Below are 20,405 nucleotides of genomic sequence, written 5' to 3'. Positions count from 1 at the left end.
GACAAAGTTCAAAGCTTGTCTTTTATTCAAGCTGGACGTTCGCTCATTTGTCACGACTCTTCCGAAATCACACCTCAGCGTCACTGATCTGGCGCCGTGTCCATCGTCTCCCAGTGCCTCATTCTTCTGGCAACTCGTTCTTCCCCTGATCTTCCCCTGATCCACCCCTCCACAGCTATGCGCGCCAACTAAGACCGCGGAAGCTTGGACACACCCTGATTAATGCACGCCTTTTCCATACTCACCCTTGGGATATTTGTTGCGGGCTATATCACCGCGCGGTGGGACCTTGTCACTCGCTTGTACGAGTTGGCAATCTTTGCCTGGGATCACGGCGTTGTGGTATGTCTCCGTTGCCAATGTCAATGGCTGTGGAGAAGCACACCCCTCCACATCGCACATACAACTTGGATCTATCGAGCTGCCGACTCTTTCACTAATACACATCCTTTTCGCAATACCATGTAGACAAGAACACTAAAGGGATTCGGCCTTCTCTCGATATTCTTCTTCCTGCTTGTCCTCCCGATCAATTCTCTGGCAACGAAAGAGGGCTGTCTGGTATGGGGAATCCTATGATCTTTCTACCCAGTGGCTTTGCGCCGATGAAATCCGCTGCAAGAGGATGTCATTCACAGAATTCTTACTGACTCGATATGCTTTCAGCATCCGCGCCACGTCAATCTGGGCGTCTCCGCACGAGAACAGCTACGACGCCGAGGCTCGTTCTGAGAGTCCCGAGGATGAAAATATGCTAATGAGTGACGGGTTATTACGGGTATTCTGGCCGTATGATTTGCCGCGGTCTTCAAGCTCAGGGGTGATTGTAGGATGGCGCAATTCCGAGCTGGACTTTTTTGTTCTCATGGTTTTGGAAGAAGTTGAGGTGAGAAACCCCCGTCGAAAGCGCAGTGGATGCTCCTATAGTTATAGCCATGGGATGCTGATTCATCGCTTTTTGGGAGACAGCCACGAAATGTCGACAATGCACTGCGCGCTGGGATACTCTTCAGAAATGCGCCGCATCCGATTGTTCGCATATTCAGTTTGTGCGGCCGATCGCAAATGCATGTCCTTGGCTCAACAAATCCTCGCTCGCCCCCGGACACGTTCAGCTCCTCTCATCTGTATGTGAATACGCAGACCAGCACGAGGGCGCCACAAATATACTGCCCACCGGACATGAATCTCTCTGTGCAGGTAGTCATGTATGACCGCCCGCACCCAACCCGTATGGAGTACATGTCCTTAAATCCGATTTCATTGGCTTTGGGCGATAAGAAAGTCTCGGCAGAGCAACTTGGGCTCTTGTCTGACAAGATTGATTCCGAGGAGGCAAAGGAGAAGGCCCAGGCTCAAGCGCTCGTTGAGAAACTCAAGTTCCATACCGTTGTCAAGCATACGCCGTCACAGAAAGAACAAGCCCTGCCGCTCATCATAAATCAGATCAATTGTGCCTATGAAATGGCTCAACTGATGCACAGAAATTCCAATTTGATCGGAATCCGTGCTAAGCGGAGCATGAGCGTTGGAGAGCGAGTGGTCGAGTCGGCCACCACATTGTGGGGCTTCGTTGTTCTGTGTCTGGCTCATGTCTTTTGGCAGTGGATGTGGCCTGTCATCACCAGAGTGTTTGTGATAGGCCTAGTGGGACACCGATCTGTCGCTGAGATTGTTTTGCAAGTCCTTGAGTGGCGAGCTCGACCAGATGCCGCGGCTATCAAGGATATTTCCGCGACTGCACAGCAAGTTGATATAAGGTTGCAGCAGTTTTGTTACTGGCCGATTCAGTATGTCAAGCTTCGTCAACGCAAAGACAACTGGGAGAGTGTCACTACTAGTCATCCAGACTACATCCGTTTCTACAACAGTTTGTGGCTGGTGGCTAATGATGTAATCATCGGCATTGCTTTGGGGTCCTACATCATTGACAATGCGAATTGGGTGGCATCCCAGATCAATACCGTCCTTACCGGCTGGACTGTGGAGGGCTTACAGCGTACGATATCGTGGCTGATGGACTGGCCGGCCGGCTTGAAGCTCAACAATGAGCTCGCAGCATTTCTTGGTGATCTTTTCCTCTGGGTCATTGAGAACTGGGCTGCCTGTATCGCAAACCTGCAGCCGTATCTGCCTCACATCATCTACATTGTGGGATGCTCGAGCTTTGCCGGTGCCAGCATGCCAATCGCCCTCTTCTCGGACCTGTTGTCCATTCTCACCGTGCACATTTACTCCTTCTACATCGCATCTGCCAGAATTTTCAACTGGCAGCTGACCATCATAATTTCTCTTTTTCATCTGTTCCGAGGCAAGAAGCGCAATGTTTTGCGCAATCGAATAGACTCATGCGATTACGACCTCGATCAGCTTCTACTGGGCACCATTTTGTTCACTGTTCTTTTCTTCCTTCTCCCCACCGTGATTGTGTTCTACCTGACGTTTGCCTCCGCCCGAATGTTGATAATTACCATGAAAGCCGGCTTTGATACCTGCCTGGCGTTTCTGAATCACTTCCCGCTTTTTGCGCTCATGCTGAGGGTCAAAGACTCGCGACGTCTACCGGGAGGGATTCGGTTTGAGTTGCGGGAGTCGCTAGGTGGGGGCCTCAATGCCGCAGACTTATCCGCTGTATCCTACATTCATCTCGAGGTTCGTTGCTTGTCAGTCCCAGTACATGTCACATTCTCCTTGCTGACATTCAGATCTCTAGTCTATTCCACTCTCACTACGCGCCATGTTCGACCAATACTTCCAGCTTGGTCACCGTCTTCGCAAGCATTACCTGGCGCCTCGTGTGATCTTCTGTCTTATGACCGGGCGTTTTGTCCCCCCAATTCATCGCCGCAACCTTTACAGTATGCAGTATAGCATGCTTCCAGCACGGCGTGCAGGTATGAGCGAGGTTTGGGCCCTGTTGACCCAGCCTAAGAAAGGCGGAAATGGAAGTTCGAGTGTTAATACGTCTGGAGGACTTGGCGCTTTGAATAATCCCCTCCCCAAAGTTCCGCCTCATTTTGGACAAGGCGATCTTCGCCGCAGAGGGAGCTATCGCTGAAATTAGACTTCTAATAAATGATGATTGATTATGTTTGAGCCAGAGTTTGAGTAGTGTAAAATTGCCTGAGTGGAATGATGAATGAGGAGGGAGAATGCCGCGCTTAATTGGTACAGGTAGAGTTGTGTTATACATTTGATCATTCTGCAGGACACCCTCAATACTTGCGGAGGGCGAGCATGTCCATGTGCAGTAGGGAATAACCATCGAGGTTCACAGAGGAAAACGTTAATTCAATCATGATTTCCTGAGAAACTCGGCATCCGTATCGGTACTGCTCTTCCGGGCATCGTCTAGCATCGTGTCGATGCCTTTTTCTTTCAAGGATTTCTTTGATCACACATGGGACGGTCAGCCTGATCGGAAAAGTCGCGTTGTTGGGAGGAATCGTACATTCAAACACGTTTTGTACTTTTGGAAAAGCTCCTCGCAATCATTTGAGGTTGTGTTGCCACGGAGATATTCTACATTGTTATTAGCCGCAAAGGCTCTTGCAAATCTGTTCGTTCTTTTATTCGGATGACACACTCTCACTATACCATTTCAAGAAACAAGTGTCATATCTCCTGAGCGCCACTTTTGTTAGTATTGCGCGTGTGCTGGAGTCGCTTCAAGTGGTATAACCTAGAAAAAGTGGGTAGAGACATACTCTTTAATGTCATTGCACTCGGGAGCAATAGAAGCAGCCATAATATGATATGGCTGTGGCGAGATCGCAGATTATTTCTTATAATTCGTGAGGTCCTTTTGTTCCTGTAGGATCTTCAGTCAAAATGATTGAATGTCCAGAGAATCATCCAAGTTCGAAAGGCTCGGGACTCGGTGGAGGATGCGAGTTGCCGCGGAGGCTAGCGGGTTGACCAATGAGGCACCGTTGATGTATGCGCTCCATATGGTAGGCGGTGACGGCGCATCAGTCTTCTCCAGGAACTTTTTTTCCTTGAATGGCTTCGACAAAGTCGTTGGAAGACTGACAGCAGCTCTTCACCGTTGCCAGCCATGGATTCAAGCGAGCTCGGACCATTCCAGAATAATGTGTCCTCTGCATTGGTGCAACTTGTCAAGACTGTTGGTCAATTAGCTGCTGAGGACCTCAGCTTCCATCGCAACTCCAACGCAGAGTTTACGGAATCGCTCGACGAGCAGAGCGAGCGAATTCTATCCTTGACCAATGCCGTACTGAAGGCGGCTACTATTGGCACAGATGTGGAAGTGCCGGCTCTCGATACGGAAGATGCCCTCGAAGACAATTGGCGTGGCGTTGTGGACGTGATCGATGCGCTTCTCGAGAAAGCTGACGCTTGTTTGGACGAATTCACTGGCGTAATCAAGAAGTTGAGCCCGTCTCAAGAGGAACAAGCACCCGTGGTCAGGAAAGCCTCCAAGTTTCCTTCCACTTACGATTACGGCCCATCCAAAATTCTGAAACCGCAACTGTTGTTTGATCACAAGCCCGACAATTCCGACCTGGGCCCGTTCCAACCGCTCTTGAAGACCAAACCTCATGCGACGGTTTCAATCGAACAATCATTGACACAGCGCTCGCTTGGAGAGGTATCATCTTATCCTCATCCTTACGAAAACGAGATTCGCAACGCTCAATACCCCGCATTCGTTTACGAATCCGCTCCCCCGATCGATTACCTCTCATTCGAGGATACGACAGCAACCTTCGTGGACACCTTGGAAGGAGTCAAAGAAATGCTCGCAGAGTTGAAGGAGGCAAAAGAGATTGCTATAGATTTGGAACACCACGATGTACATTCTTATCACGGCCTTGTCTCGCTGATGCAGATTAGTACCCGGAACAAGGATTGGGTCGTGGACACATTGAAGCCCTGGAGAGAAGAATTGCAGATTCTGAACGAGGTCTTCGCGGATCCAAATATCCTGAAGGTTCTACACGGATCCACCATGGATATCATTTGGCTACAGCGTGACTTGGGATTATACGTCGTTGGCATGTTTGATACTTTCCATGCGGCTTGTGCTCTGGGATATCCTAAGAAGAGCCTCAAATATCTTCTCAAGAAGTTCGTCAACTTTGAAGCTGACAAGCGCTATCAAATGGCTGACTGGCGTGTTCGCCCACTCCCGAGTGGCATGTTCGACTATGCTCGGTCGGATACGCATTATCTTCTCTATATCTATGACTGCATGCGCAACGCGCTGATCGAGGCTTCCACTCCCGAAGGGAATTTGGTTGACTATGTCCAAGATCGGTCAAAGACCGAGGCTCTTCAGAGGTACGAACGTCCCGTATACGACGCTGAGAAGGGACAGGGTGCCGGTGGCTGGTACGATCTGCTTTCAAGAAATCCCAGTGGGCCGCTCTCCAAGGAGCAATTTGCTGTCTTCAAGGCCATCCATCAATGGCGCGATGAAGTAGCACGGGACGCAGATGAGGGCTGTCAGTGTGTGTTTCCCAAACATATGCTTTTCAAGCTCGCGCAGATCATGCCCACCGACATGGGCACGCTGCTGCGTACTCTTTCCCCCATGACACCCCTCGCCAAAAGCCGGGCCGATGAGCTTCTTCACGTCATCAAGGAGGCAAAAGCTGCCGGCGCGAATGGCCCAGAATGGCGCGATGTCGCCCCGCCATCTCGCGCTCCCGTAGTAGCCTTGACCATGGACCAGCAAGACGATCACTTCCCCGTCGCCGAGCGTTACCAAACCTCTCAGTTCTGGGGTGATGTTCTTGAGATGCAAGAGCCTTTGACACCGGCAGAATACTCGACTGCGGCCTCGATTGAGGCCCTACGTATGTCCCTCCCTTTGCCACCGATGCCTAAGACTGTTTCCGAGGCTCGCGAAAAGCTGGGAGTCTCCGCAGAAACCCAGACGACAACGGCCCCTAAGCCCGTCCCTGCGGCCCCACCAGCGCCGGAAGCGCCCAAGTACTTTACCGTGAAAGATCTTGGAGGCCCGCGTAAGCGCAAGGCTGCTGTTGTCGAGTCCCCGAAAGATGAGCAGCCTACGCTCGAAGTCCTCGATGAGCCGGAACACGACACAGAGCTTAGTGCAAAGGAGCGTAAGAGACAACGCAAAGAAAAGAACAAGGCCAAGAAAGCGGCCCATGTCGCTGCTCAGGCTGCTGCGGACTCCACTCCATTCGACTACACCAACGCAGAATCAATTCTGCACAAGACCCCCGCAGCCGAACCTAAGGCTCACAGTCGGAAGAAGCCATTTAATCCCTACGCCAAGGCTCTGGAAGCGCCCTCAGGCGCCCGGAAGCAAAAGCGAGACGACTCTGGCAAGTCGATGACTTTCCGCAACTAGACTGCCCGATCTATTCTCAATCATCATCACGACATTCTCGACCAAAAGCATATTTGGGGTTGGTGGATCATACTTTTTCTCTCTGTTTTTGTTCATCTGCCGCGAAAGAATCGGGGTTGTTAGCATAGCGATACCCTTGTGTCAATTTGAGACTCTAGGATGGTACTTTGTGTGTAAAAAAATTTGTTCCGGCAAATTATCCTGATTCCGGAAAGGATATAACTACAATGAATACCTCGATGGAATTGTAACTGTATTTTCGAATAAGCAATGGCCTTCGAATTTGAAATATTCCACCAGATATGGTAGATAGATGTATAGGTTCAAGGTTGCGGGGAACGCTGGAAATGCTTAAGCCATGCTAACTAGAATGTGCGCGATGCTGCTCACCTGGCTTTGCGATTCCTGCAGTCCATTCCTTTGCTCGAAGTTCTACTTGGGATGAAGTCAGAGCGATGGGTTCGAGTGAGCGAATTCATAGTTGAATCGGAAATTTGACTCAATCAAGCTCGACTTCACCAAACCTTGTGCTCGACCAGAATAGACAAAAACAGATCGTCAATCAACATGTCACGCAACTATCGACACACACGTGACTGATATAGCATCTCGTCTACCAATCATTTCAGGAGTCTCGATAACACGATGTGGGTCTGACTCAACGCCGAGGGGCAGAGCCCTTCCCCGCCAAAGTTTTGAATAGTGTCAACTTAAGCGACTCTCGATAACGCAGTGTAGGTCTTTTCCCTTCCAATTCCGATACAGCTGCCTGATTGACAAACTGGAAACTTGCAGCTCAATCATGGCGGACGAACCAGGTCAACCTCCCGCGCTTACCACGCTGAGCCTCGCTGAGAAAGCGCCTGCCCCTAAGGCTGTAGGCCAGGTCGTCACTCCTTTCGACGTGTCTGGTGGTGTTGACGAGTCTGGCAAGTTGCTGCCCGTCGACTATGACAAACTTGTTCGCGAATTTGGAGCGACCCCTCTCACTCCCGAGTTGCTCGAGCGCTTCGAGAAAGTAACGGGTCACCGTCCACACCGTTTCATGCGCCGCGGTATCGTCTTCAGCCACCGCGAGCTTGGCAAGATTCTGGACCGCCATGAGAAAGGCCAGCCCTTCTATCTCTATACTGGACGTGGTCCCAGTAGTGACAGCATGCACGTTGGGCACACTGTTCCATTTGAGTTTACCAAGTATGCGCACTTCGTCCTTTTCACCTGACGTCGCAATCGAGGCTAATCTATATTTGCGCTGTTGAAAACAGGTGGCTGCAAGATGTGTTTGACGTCCCCCTCGTTATCATGATGACCGATGACGAAAAATACATGCACTCGCAGAAGATCGAGGTGGAGGATGCTAAGCGCTTCACCAAAGCCAACGTGACGGATATCATCGCAGTCGGATTTGACATGAAAAAGACCTTCATCTTCAGCGACTTTGACTTCGTTGGCGGTGCCTTCTATGAGAACATTTGCAGAATGGCTAAGCGGATCACAATCAACCAGGTGCGAGGCACCTTTGGTTTCAATGACAGCAACAACATCGGAGAATTCCATTTTTGTGCCACCCAGTCTGCCACTGCATTTGCGACCAGTTTCCCCCACATCTTTGGCAATGACCGCAAGAAGGTCTCGTCTATTCCCTGCTTGATTCCCTGCGCTATTGACCAGGATCCTTACTTCCGCCAATGTCGTGAACACGCTGAGAAGATGAAGTACAAGAAGCCTTCTCTGATCCATGCAATCTTCTTGCCTGCTCTTCAAGGTCCTGGCTCCAAAATGTCTGCAAGTGTGGAAACTTCTGCTATCTACATGAGCGACACGCCGAATAAGATTAAGAACAAGATCAACAAGTATGCGTTCTCTGGCGGCCAAGAGACCACTGAGCTGCACCGCGAGCTTGGTGGTAACACCAAGGTCGATGTTCCCTTCCAGTATCTCACCTTCTTCCTCGAAGATGACGCTGAGTTGGAGCGCATTCGCGTTGCTTATGAGAAGGGTGAGATGCTCACGGGAGAGCTGAAGCAACTCTGCATCGCTGAGTTGCAGAAATACGTGAAGGAGTTCCAAGATCGTCGCGCTAAGGTCACGGACGAGATTTTGGCTGAGTACATGCGTCCTCGTCCCCTGGAGTGGAAGGGTAACCCCAATCCAGTAGTTGCCGAGAAAAAATAAGCGCTCCGAAACCCAAGCCAGCCGTGACCTCAATCATATCAACAGGGAATTGTCAAAATCCATATCGCAGCGTCTTGATCTTTTGGTGTTGGTCACTCATTTTGAAGCATTGTATGTAGCGACCCATTTTCTTGGGAGAGGTAACGCCTTTCGATTGCCATGCCAGCCACCAGTTGTAGACACCGCATGAGTGCATTTATCGCGGGCAGGATCAAGTCAAGATCACCACACCCTTGACGAAACCCCGTACTCCATTGCTGAGCCAACAATCCTCGCCGTCTACTAGTTCTGCGCTCATAATAAGCTGCTCCACACAGAAGCTCTGCTCAAGAGCATATCTTCTACTCGTGCCTGCATTTCCACCACACTTCAACGGCGGAGTGACCCATGTGGGCTGGCTCGTATCATGGCTCTCGGGCAGGACTCGACGTCGGAAATACGGCGTCGTGATACTTCCTTCCATAATTTGACCGTCAGGGTTGACGAGGAGGACTTCTGATGTATCTGCTGGAGATGTGATCCCAGCTCGTGCACGAGCGGCAGAGTAATCGTCTCGAGCGGTGGTCTTGTGTGTGGTAAATCCAGACGGAATTGTAGCTTGCGAGTCGACGTATACGTTCCAAATCACATCTGGCACGCTCTTGTGTAAAGGCGGGACTAAAAGGTTCCAGCAATCCATCGCGCCCACGGGATTCACCTCGACCAAGCCCTTTCCATGACGGTCCACAAGAATCCTCAACCGCCAGGATTTCACCTTATTTTCAATAGCAGAATTGAGGAAGTCCTCAAAGACTGATAAATCCTTTTGTAGAGACTCAAGCGCCTCGTCCCATTGAAAATGTTTTGCAGCGTTGATCAGTCGGTCTCGGTGATAGGAGAGGAGGTAGTACGGTGAATGCCTCGGGACAGGAAAATATTCATCGGTCGGCAAGCTACCGGTGACTCGAGGAAGCTCCGGGTCGTATCGAAGGGAAGAAATGATCTGAAAAGACGGCGTTGGCGTTCCACAGTCGTGTGAAGTCATTGTTGTCCGAGGTCATTAGGGTAGTATTGTCTTCGATGTGCGATCTCTATCTTGCCTAGGCATTAGTGGCTGTGGACTGCGTCATCAACGGATGCCCGCACTTCACCCGACCTGGGCGCGTGTTGTCCTTTGAACGGCATGAATCTGGTCGCACTTTATCGTAGTACCTTCTTAAATGTTCAATTGGCATATGCTTTCGTACAATTCAATCAACAGAGTGGCTTCGCTTTTTGGTCGAGTTGGACGCGCCAAAATGATCATGTGGAGAGAGGTCGAGGTCAAACAAATCCGGCTGCGTACTGCGTGATTGGCCCGAACAGAGCGGCCGAAACCTCGACTTTTCCTCCAAGCTTCCGTCATTCCTCCCTATCTCACTTGAACCTATTCTGTCTTCTGGCCAGGCACTGGTACGTTCATTCCATTTCGCAAGCTTAGGCGACTTGAATCCTTCAATCAGAGCTCCCTCGCTTCTGCATCGATCCGTGCTGACCAGAGCCCCAGAACAGGACTTACAGCTTTGATCGCCGCGTCCGGTTTCTCTAATACATCATGGCCAGCCAGTCTCCCTTCCCCATGCCCACCCAGAACGTGGTACTGGACACATCGAAGCTTCCCGAGTCCACTACAACGTCGGTCTGGGATCGCATCTCCAACTGGGTCTCCGAGCACAAAGCAGTTGTCTACACCATTGCCGGCGTTGCAGTCGTTGTGACCGGCGCTGGTGTCGTCTACTACCTCTCCGACTCCAACAAGTCCAGCGCATCATCAACACCTGCGGTGCCCAAGAAGAGCAAGAATCAGCGACGAAAGGAAAAGAAGAAGGCGGAGGAGGAGAAGAAAACCAAGACTGTTTCCGTCGAAGAAGGTCAGCACCGCAATACTTTGGCTTTGGACCGCACCAGTGGCATGTGCATACATCTGACACTTTCACAGAGCCCACGGCAAAGAAGGCTGAAGAGCCATCCGAGGAGATTCCCGACGTCGATGAGGCGACTGTCGGTCAGCTTTCCGAGGAGGTATGACGCGCTGTTCCCTCATGATTCTCTCGCCCTGCTAAATCGTTGCTGATCATGATCGTGCCAGACTCGGAAGGAGTACGCCGCTAAGCTGAAGGCAGCCGGTAACAAGGCTTATGGCTCCAAGGACTACAATAGCGCCATTGAGCTGTACGGCAAGGCCATTATTTGCAAGCCTGACCCTGTCTTCTATTCCAACCGCGCTGCCTGCTACAATGTCCTATCCGAGTGGGAGAAAGTCGTCGAGGACACCAGCGCCGCCCTTGCCATGGACAGCGAGTACGTGAAGGCTCTTAACCGTCGAGCCATCGCCTACGAGCATCTCGGCAAGTTCAGTGAAGCCCTTCTCGATTTCACCGCTAGCTGCATCATTGATGGGTTCTCCAACGACGTCAGCCGTAACGCTCTTGAGCGCCTTCTGAAGAAGGTTGCTGAGCAGAAGAGCAAGACCATTCTCGAGGCCCGTACCAAGAAGCTGCCTAGTGCCACCTTCGTCTCGAACTACTTGCAGAGCTTCCGTCCTCAGGAGCTCCCCGAGGGTCTCCAGGAATCCGTTGAGCTGAGCGAGGACTCTGGCAAGGGTCTCCTGCGCAAGGGTCTGATTGCTATGAGCAAGAAGACCGGCGATGGGTATGAAGAGGCCGCCGCGGCGTTCGATCAGGCTTTGGAGGCCGGTGACCTCGGCGAGTTCGAGGCTTTGGCTCTCAACATGAAGGCCACCTTCACATATCTCGGCGGTAACGCCCCGGGTGCATTGGAAGGCTTGCACAAGAGCATTGAGCTCGATCCATCCCTGGTGCAAAGTTACATCAAGCGTGCTAGTCTGCACCTTGAACTTGGTGAGTAGCTGACATGTGTCCCGCGGCAATGCTCTGTGTGCTAATGAGAACTTCCCTTTGTTTGTCAGGTAACAAGGATGCTGCCGCGGATGATTTTGAAACGGCTATTTCCCACAACAAGGACGACCCCGACATCTACTATCATCGTGCGCAGTTGCACTTCATTCTTGGCGAATTCTCTGAGGCCGCCAAGGACTACCAAAAGTCCATCGACCTCGACCGATCTTTCATCTACTCCCATATTCAGCTTGGCGTGACTCAGTATAAGATGGGCTCCGTTGCTTCAGCCATGGCCACTTTCCGTCGTACGGTGAAGAACTTTGAAGAGGTCCCCGACGTTTACAACTACTACGGCGAGCTGCTGCTCGATCAACAAAACTATTCCGAGGCCATCGAAAAGTTCGACAAGGCGGTCGAAATGGAGAAGCTGAGCAAGCCCATGGGCATCAATGTCCTGCCCCTCATCAACAAGGCCCTGGCTCTCTTCCAATGGAAGCAAGATTTCCAGGAGGCCGAGAACCTCTGCCAAAAGGCTCTCATCAGTGAGTCTCCCTCTCGAATGCTTCTCAGAACCTTGTGAACGTGCATACTTATTCCTATTTCTAGTCGATCCCGAGTGTGATATCGCCGTCGGCACAATGGCCCAGCTGCTCTTGCAGCAGGGCAAGGTTTCGCAGGCGCTCAAGTACTTTGAGCGTGCTGCCGAGCTTGCTCGTACCGAGGCTGAGATTGTCAATGCTATCTCATACGCCGAGGCCACCCGTACCCAACTGGAGGTTCAAGAGAAGTATCCTCAATTGGCCGCTCGTCTCACCGCCATGGGTGCCATGGGTGGTCCCCCCGGCATGTAAAGACCTTCGACCGAGTGAGATGGCGTGTTCTTTTTACTTTTTGGTGGCCCTTTCTAAGCTCACTGCTCTGCATCCTTACCTTTGTTCCTCCCCCACTCTTCTGCTCTCCGTTCGCGACCTGCTAGATCAGGGGTCCAGTGCACATCACCTCTTGTTCTCTTCACACTGCCCGAACCTTCCGTTCACTCGATAGCCCCATCGGGCCGGATGGTTCTGCCGGGTGCTTCTTTTCGTGCTCTTGTATTTACTACCCCTTGTGGTCCCTGTGGTATTTTATTTTCTTATTGTTCTTGGTCTTCTCCGGCTCGATTCACGGTGATCTCCAGACCTTCTGCTTTCGGTGGAGCGAGGGGTTGCGCAGCCCTGGCATGGATGAAGTTGAGGGCGCGCGGTGTCAGACCGGCACGGGGATGCGGATCACGTTCTGGTTGCATGGGGTTCAGTCTCTGTTCCGAGTAATCTGTGTACTATAGATGGTGAAATTTGATGTCTTGTTAAAGTGCCTCTTGATGTTGTTGACACCGAAATAAAAGATCGTGTATGAGGATACTCTTTTACAACTTTTACTGGTAGTATGGATCGCATGATCGTGTAGGCACTAGCTAGTAGGCGGTGAAGCACAATTTAAGGTCAGACGCGAATAGGTGTGCCCAGTGCCCACTGCCCACTGCGTAGGTGAGGATCAGACTACCAGAAGTTGGCTGTCTTTCACTTAGGTCCATCTCCAGTTGTCACCAAGACTAGAACTCTGAACCCATAGTGCCACTCAGATATCCCATTCTCCAGGCACCGAGATACTAGTCAGATGCTTTGCGACTAATAACTCCTGGAAGAACAGTAGTCGAGAAGCTTGAACGATAAGGCCCGGATGATGGATCATCAAAGAATCCGGGGCAGGCCCCACTTGGCTGATTTCAGGAGGTCCAAGCGCGATGAGCCGATAAGCCTTGGTGATAAGGAGACCAGTCTGGGATCCACCGATGAGATGAGAGTACGATGATGTTTGACATGCTGTCAGATGACGCCAGGTACCACTAGGTAGTTAGTAACTTGGTAGTAACCTATAAGTACTATAGTAGTCCTATCGGTCATTAGGTACTGTAGTAATGCAGCTTCAGGAGATACCGTCCGGCCAATATCAACTCTCAAGCTCTTGTGGTGTCAGCTCCGGAGGCCCTACTCTACATCATGGACCTACCCTCCTCGACTCACTAATTCGGGAGGTCCATTATGGGGCCCGGTTGAAGTGGGTCCTTGGGTACACTCGGCACATGATTGAAGATTATGAGGCGGACGACAAACCAAGAGACTGCCCCACTTCGAACCAAAGACTGACCGACGTTGATGTCGACCTTACTACAGCGGTGCTTGTAGTGCAGCAGCGATGTACAATCGGCCGCAGTGCTTGGTACTGTCGGTAGAGGCGCTGCTGGTGTACTGGCTCCGTGTACTCAGGACAGGGTAGTAGGTACTAGCTACGAGGTTGTACGGTACCGAGTACCTTGCCCTTTTACATATAGTACTTGGCAACCGGTGTAGTAATCAATACGAACGGAGCGAAAGGTTGCTATCGTTGTGACTAGTTCAAGATACGCTGGCTTCCCTTCCCTTCCCATCGGACACAGCTGAATCATCCTCCCCAGCCTCAGGCGTTTCGTCTCGGCGGAGCTCACTCAAAGACTTCTGACTTACCTTCGGACTATCCCCATTTTCGATCCATCCTGACCTCCCCTCCCAAAAGACCGACCGAGGTGGTTGCATGTCCGCTGGCCCAAGGATCGTCAAGCTCTCGGTACCCAACCCGTAATCTGAGAAGCCAGTGCGTCAAGCTGACACCCGCGGTTCGCTTGACTGCGCAGTCTGATGCCCGGTATCATCATCTACTTACCCCTCTTCCCTTCGGAACTATCCAGCCCACCCGTTCCTCCCCTGCCACCTTCTGCGACTCATTCACATTTCACGGTGATTGTCACTTCCTCAAATCTGAGATAACCAGGTCGCTCTCAGCTCACTCTACGTTGTTCCCCACGGTAAGTTCCTTCTGCTGAACTTGCCCGTTTCTCTGATGCTGCTGCGGCCTCACCTTCTCAGTGAATGGTTTCTTATCCCTCACCTCTCACCTTCTCCGCCGTTACTCCGTTGGGAAGTCATCTCGATTCCTAACAATTCTCTGTCTCTCCTAGACTTTCACCAGTCCTGCAGCTTGACCAGCTGGCTGCTCGTTTGGTGTCACTGAAAGTCTCCACCGGTCTCCAATCCACCATCGGTCATCATGCCCGAGGCTCAAGGTGCGAGTCGTTTGCTCTACCCGCAGAAAGCTGCCCTGGGTGCACTGAAGCTGATCGAGTCATTTGCTCACCGGCAGTGGTTCTGAGCCTCATGAGGCCTTTGTTGCCTGACACCCCACATATTCGGACGCTTAGTCTCTCTGCCTCGAACCCCAAAATCGATATCGGCCGATCCTCCCAGCGTGAGGGAAAGCAACGGACACCAACCTCTGAGAACGGATGGTTCGACTCGCGAGTGGTGTCCCGTGACCATGCAGTGGTGGCCCTAGGAGAGGTATCATCTCGTGCCCAGTTGCATCATTTGATATATATTGTGGAAGCCCAATAAGAAGAATTTGGCTGAGCCATTCTCTCCTTACAGAAGACGATCATCGTTCGCGATTGTGGATCTACCCACGGAACCTGGTTGAATGACACCAGGCTGGCTGTCGGTAAAGACACCCCGTTATCGAGTGGAGACATATTGAGATTCGGCGTTGATGTAGATCGTGGTGATGGTATGTCATAATCTTTCTTGGAGGAATGAATGCTGTCAATCAATGGCTGGCTGACAACACCTTGCAGAGCATTTTCCGGCTCTGAGTGTCCGCTGCGATGTGGCCTGGGTCCTTCCCGAGTCTGGCACTGGCACACATAACCCAAAGATTGAAGAATCGAAGGCAGACCGGACTCCTCATTCAGACAAGACCAAGTCGGAGCTAACGTCGATTTCATCGATTTCGGTATCTGCCATGACATCGACTAACACTTTCTGCGTCCCCGATGACCTGGATGACGAGAACGATGAGGAAGACGGCAGCAAAGTGGCAGGTGACAGTATGAGTGAGACCTCCCGTCTCGGTGGGAGAGACGGTGTTCCGGCCACTATTTGCACCTCAATCTTCCAGACGGATGACGAAGACGAAAAAAATGTAAAGTCTCACTCGTCATATTCCGAATCCACAAGCTCCGTCTCGGAGGATGCGCTTTCCCCATCCATTCGCTTCCCAGATTCCTTTTCTGCAGCTCAGTATGCACGAAACTGCAAGCTTAGCGCCCAACAGAAAGCGGACGCGCATACGGACGCTGACCATTTCCATCAGCTCAACGATAACCGAGACGGAGAAACTCATCGTCAACAGGAAAATGAATCACATCCGGTTGACGATTCGGTCTGGAAAGACAGTGATTCCTCTGCTGACTTTGATGGAACGGAGTCCTCCGTGAGCTCTCCTTCGAGCTCGGTAGACGGGAAATCCTTGATTGATTACTCGGAATGCGAGGATGGCGATTCGATGGACGACTACGATAGCGACCACTCTTCTTTGATTGATTACCTAAAGCGCAACCCCCTGGCGAGCCGAAACGACAACGAGTGGGGTTGTGTTGATCCAGCCGTATTGACTCGTGATGCCACATTGGCCCAGAACCCTCTGAAGGAAGCTCCTCACACTATCCCTTTCGGTGGATCGATCGCTCAGCCTGCCACGGAGTCAGACCTCTCTGGTCACATGAACACGTCCAAAATCGATTCATATGTGTTTCCAAACCCGAACTTGGTCCTCACTCCCGTGACCCCTAAGCTGGAGTACAAACGTGATGACGAGGATGGCTCGCAGCATTTCGGACGTCTGAGTATTGACGACGTACAGACTGCTTACCAAGATGGCCCATTCGCCAGCCCCCAGCGACCAGCTTCGAATCAGGATCCTGCGGACGCGGATCCGAAGACTGTTTGCTCCTGCAGAACGTCACAGAAACGGAAGGCATGCGAGATGGAGCTGAAAGCAGGCGAGGACTCCGAGCCCACGGTCTTGTCTATCGAGAAGCAAGTCCTGGCATCCACCTCTCCGTCTCAGGTGGCCGAAGCTATTACTTCTGCTTTGTCGGAGACTGCTATCAGCCCGCCTCCATCGAAAAGGGTCAAGGCTCACCACGAGCCATCAGCTCATCACGTTGGTACCTACGCCGCTACTGCTATTATAAGCGCTTTGCTTGGGGGCCTGGGTACGATTGCTCTGCTCGCCTCGCTCCCTGCGGAGTATTTTCAGTAGTGGTCTTTGCAAGCCACTGAATCTCCTCAATCTGGCACCTTATCGTTTTCCCTATTATACAATTCTCCTCTCTTTTGACTTGCCTTGGGGAACCTGGTTTGATTCGCACGCAGAGAGTTTGTGGGAATTCGTCTTCGGTCGGAGATCTCGGAGGCGGAGACCAGGGGTTTCGCCGGAGTTGGTCTGTTTTTGGAACTTCCATAGCTCTTTCTCGTTTTATATCCCTTTCTTTTCCCAATTCTTCTATCCCTCCGAGTTTGCCTGCTTGTTTTTCTGTACCCTGGTTCCCTCGTTAACGGTCGCATTTCCGGTGATGTGGTTGCTTTTGCGCTCTTTATTGGCTTATGATATCTCTTCTCGCCTTTGGCTTTCTGCTGTTTCCCATATTGATCCTCAAGAATGAATAAACCTCTTGGCTTAATTATTTATAACTCATTGCCTCATTATCTTGATGGAAATCTTCAAATGTCACATCTTGTGTAGAGTCAGGTTGCATGAGTAAGGATAACATTGGAAGAAGTCAGGCGCTTCCAGATTGTGTCTGCTTATATGGACGTATGGATGCGGGTTGCTTACCTTAACTACCGAGGAAGTGGAAATCATCAGTGGTCTAGCCGGTACGGTGGACGAAGATGGCCACACCGGCCAGCAGGGACTTCTTTGGGAAGCCTTTACCTTGTTCGTGAATGACCGTCTAATTGTGATGCCCTCTAGGGGCCCTCTAGGGAAATCTGGATGAAAGTCTTCTTTTGGAATCTTTTGATTTAAAGTCCCCAGCAGAACATGATGATTTTCGACTGTGGTTCTTCCTTGTCCTCGCTCTCTTGCTCCACTTTTTGCATTCTTCTCTCCCAGCATACCAAGTGCGACCTGAAGTCAGGTCGACACTGCACAGTAGAGAAACTCTTCCGTGGTATCACTAACTGGTGGAAAGATTCGACAAATTCTACATTTGACGTACTACCTAGCGTGGCCCACCATTGTGATGCGCACCCAGAGCAGGGCTCGGGAGTCGGTCAGAACCTCCAGCGTCTGGGGCTCGACCGCGATTCTCGCGAGCTTGATTCATCTCCATGTAAGCCTGACTGGAGTGATCGATTGAGCGGTGCTCAATATGCCAAGCATGTTCCGAAACAACAAAAAAAAAGAAATTGGAGGAGACAAGACATTTCCCATTTGATCAGACCGCACCTGCCTAAAGCAACCTGTCGACACGAGCTCGCAGCGTCGGCCCGAAAAAGTACAAGGGCAGGCCTAGAAAGATACACGCCCACTGGATGCCCGCAAACTCATAGAACATCTTATCAATGCCCTCCTTGGCCAACCATGCATATGCACCCTTCGACAAGCCAAATGCCACCACGTTCTTCGAGGCATTGACCAGAACCAGCGCCTCTCCGCTCACGCGCGGATACGCATCGACCACATACGACAACATCACCGATGGAACCAATGTGAGTCCCGCCGCGGAGATTGCCTGACCAACGGCTGCCGTGACGAAGGACTCGTGTCGAGCGAATGCCAAGCCGAAGATGACGAGGCCGATGGGACAGATCAGGAAGGGGATGATGAGGGCGGGGATACGGTGCTCGGGCTTATGCATGTTGTTGTTGCGTTTGCGCATCCAGCGGGAGAGAAGATCGGTCAAGGGGCCGGCGATGGGCCATGCGATGACGACTCCAATGAAACTGCTTAGCATGAAGAGGCCGAGCTGGGCGGATGAGAAGAGGTAGGGGGGTGGAGAGAGTACGGCGGGGATGATGGTGGACATGGTGACGATTCTGTATTGTGATGATTAGTCATTTGCTGTGAGCATCATTCATCCATCCATAGTGTAAGGGCTTTTTGCAGAAGAAGTGAGAGAGGTTTGGCTCGGGTCGTGTTGAGGTTGGATAGATAGCAGGTTTGCTCTCATGGGATCGTTCTGCATCGAAGACTCAGGACAGTGACTTACCCGCCAAGAATGACACCGTACATGATCGAAGCGATCAAAACACCTGGTACGAGCAGGAGCGGGAGTGGAAGGACCAGAAGATAGAAAAAGTGTTTCACGACGCCGTTCTTCTTCGCCTCCTCGGTGATGCCCATCGTGAAGAGGCCCTTGAAATAATCGCCGTAGTTCATCTTCGCTCGGTCTCCGGCCTGGGATCTGCTTTGAACACTTTCTAAATGGCTCTTGATGTTTTTCTCTGCGTCTTCGTGGACTTCATGGTCGTCGACTTCATCCCGCTCGTAGATCGTTTCGGGAAGCATGAAGAACGTGGTCACGAGGTTGACCGCGGCGAGTATAGCGCAGAGGATGAAGAACCAACGCCAGCCACGAGCCCCGATCAGGTAGCCTGCGATCACGGGTCCGATTTGTGACCCGCCAGACAAGAAGGCCGCGTATGCTGCCATGGCGCTGGCATAGTTGCGCTCAAAGAAAAGGTCTTTGAGAATTGGTCAGAAGTCTGTCTAATAGGGGTGCATCCCCTGTCCACCGGCGAGAAGATGCAGACTTACCCGCGAGGATGCTAGGTCCAAGAGATTCGATACCGCCATAACCTAGATACAAAGGTGTGTCAGAGTACTCCGCTCCCAGATGATTATAGAAATGCCTCGATGGGAACACTTACCAAAGCTGGCAAAGACTCGTGCCGCGAGCAGACTGTTATAAGTCTGAGCGACAGAGCTCCAGATGAGACCACACAGGAACATGACCATAGTGAACAGTACAACTGGGCGTTTTCCAAAGCACAGTGCAAGAGGCATCCACAGAAGATTGGCGAGACCCATGGCTAGCACCGAGTACGAGACCAGGGCAGACAGTTGGTCATTACTAGCATGGAAATACATCCCAAGTGATTCAAATCCGGTGGTAATGCCCGACTATGATGGCCGTGAACAATTCTTAGCATTCAGTAGATGCCCTCAGTCAGACGATAGTGCAACTTACTCCGTACATGTTCCCCATGAAGACGTACACATTGACGGTGAGGAGAGCCGCATATCGAACTCGTTGCGGCAAGAGCTGCTCAAGTCAGCCAGTGTGCACTCAAGCATTCACCACGGATGAGAGATCTCGAAAGCTGTGTAGAAGAGGTCAAAGAGTGCTCACCCTGGGATCCACCGCTGCCATGATGACTTGTAGAGATGATTATTCTACCCCAAGGAGATCGTGCTGTTTATGGCAATTTACCAGCACCAGTAGCCCCGTCACGGCACCTTTGGCTGGGGTACAGTCTGGGGAAGTGATCTGGGGAAGTGGAACTTTTCCAGGAAATCTGGGGAAATATTGGAAATATCCACCTCATATAGGCAGTCCCTCGGGTATGCTTCCCAGTCGGCTTCGGTGCATTCAGCATTGAGTCGGTCTAGTAGATACGGTTATCCAGGTCATTTGCCGACGCCCTTTGCTGTAAAGAGCCGTTTCTGAAACTGTAATCCCGCGTAATTCTTCTGCGTCGAATCAGATTGCCTGGGTCCGATGGAGCTCGCCATCATGGCGTGGTCCCTCGGGGGCTTCGAGAGGAGAGCCCTTCGGGACATCCGTGGGGGAGAATTGGAGAGTTCGGAACGCATTTCGGGTCCACATCGCTTCTCAACGCCACTTGACAGTAACGGACATCAGATAGTAGTAACTTATCTACTAACTAGTGATCGACTGGATCACTGAGTCAAGCACACTGCTGGATCTGACCTGGAATTGGCTTCTGATCGATCCAATAAGGGTTTGTAAGACCGTCGCTGGCTTCTCCACGGCTTTGCCCGTCCAGTGATCGTCTAAGCAAACAGCACTATCGAATTATCCAGGATTAGCTCCGCATGGATTAGCAATTTGGTTGGAGCTGCGTGCA

General features: G+C 51.4%; 7 protein-coding genes across 7 annotated transcripts; 5 read left to right on the top strand and 2 right to left on the bottom strand.

Moving 5' to 3' along the window:
* Positions 1-222: 222 nt before the first annotated feature.
* N7539_001727 (phosphatidylinositol N-acetylglucosaminyltransferase) lies at positions 223-3,058 on the top strand (the record flags this gene model as incomplete). Its single annotated transcript, XM_056931330.1, has 4 exons — positions 223-342; positions 593-886; positions 934-2,652; positions 2,714-3,058. 4 exons carry the CDS (start codon positions 223-225, stop codon positions 3,056-3,058), a joined length of 2,478 nt encoding a protein of 825 aa, XP_056793361.1.
* A 999-nt stretch (positions 3,059-4,057) lies between these two features.
* Positions 4,058-6,343, top strand: N7539_001726 (exosome nuclease subunit RRP6; the record flags this gene model as incomplete). Its single annotated transcript, XM_056931329.1, has 1 exon — positions 4,058-6,343. The coding sequence occupies one exon, from the start codon at positions 4,058-4,060 to the stop codon at positions 6,341-6,343; it is 2,286 nt and encodes a 761-aa protein (XP_056793360.1).
* Positions 6,344-7,145: 802 nt separating this feature from the next.
* On the top strand, positions 7,146-8,518 carry N7539_001725 (tryptophan--tRNA ligase WRS1; the record flags this gene model as incomplete). The annotated part of the gene is made up of 2 exons (XM_056931328.1): positions 7,146-7,537; positions 7,609-8,518. 2 exons carry the CDS (start codon positions 7,146-7,148, stop codon positions 8,516-8,518), a joined length of 1,302 nt encoding a protein of 433 aa, XP_056793359.1.
* A 211-nt stretch (positions 8,519-8,729) lies between these two features.
* N7539_001724 (uncharacterized protein) lies at positions 8,730-9,542 on the bottom strand (the record flags this gene model as incomplete). Its single annotated transcript, XM_056931327.1, has 1 exon — positions 8,730-9,542. The coding sequence occupies one exon, from the start codon at positions 9,540-9,542 to the stop codon at positions 8,730-8,732; it is 813 nt and encodes a 270-aa protein (XP_056793358.1).
* A 549-nt stretch (positions 9,543-10,091) lies between these two features.
* Positions 10,092-12,248, top strand: tom70 (putative mitochondrial outer membrane translocase receptor (TOM70); the record flags this gene model as incomplete). Its single annotated transcript, XM_056931326.1, has 5 exons — positions 10,092-10,407; positions 10,476-10,558; positions 10,626-11,397; positions 11,466-11,939; positions 12,004-12,248. The coding sequence occupies 5 exons, from the start codon at positions 10,092-10,094 to the stop codon at positions 12,246-12,248; spliced, it is 1,890 nt and encodes a 629-aa protein (XP_056793357.1).
* A 2,272-nt stretch (positions 12,249-14,520) lies between these two features.
* On the top strand, positions 14,521-16,569 carry N7539_001722 (FHA domain protein; the record flags this gene model as incomplete). The annotated part of the gene is made up of 4 exons (XM_056931325.1): positions 14,521-14,615; positions 14,672-14,810; positions 14,898-15,033; positions 15,101-16,569. The coding sequence occupies 4 exons, from the start codon at positions 14,521-14,523 to the stop codon at positions 16,567-16,569; spliced, it is 1,839 nt and encodes a 612-aa protein (XP_056793356.1).
* A 1,195-nt stretch (positions 16,570-17,764) lies between these two features.
* N7539_001721 (putative MFS transporter) lies at positions 17,765-19,687 on the bottom strand (the record flags this gene model as incomplete). Its single annotated transcript, XM_056931324.1, has 6 exons — positions 17,765-18,350; positions 18,524-18,998; positions 19,072-19,113; positions 19,185-19,437; positions 19,505-19,579; positions 19,667-19,687. 6 exons carry the CDS (start codon positions 19,685-19,687, stop codon positions 17,765-17,767), a joined length of 1,452 nt encoding a protein of 483 aa, XP_056793355.1.
* Between the last annotated feature and the right edge of the window lie 718 nt (positions 19,688-20,405).

The sequence above is a fragment of the Penicillium diatomitis genome, assembly GCF_028827545.1.
Source record: "Penicillium diatomitis strain IBT 30728 chromosome Unknown utg000002l_segment0_segment0, whole genome shotgun sequence".
Taxonomy (NCBI): Eukaryota; Fungi; Ascomycota; class Eurotiomycetes; order Eurotiales; family Aspergillaceae; genus Penicillium; species Penicillium diatomitis.
The sequence above is the reverse complement of the archived record's forward strand: the minus strand, read 5'-3'. Positions and strand labels throughout refer to the sequence as shown.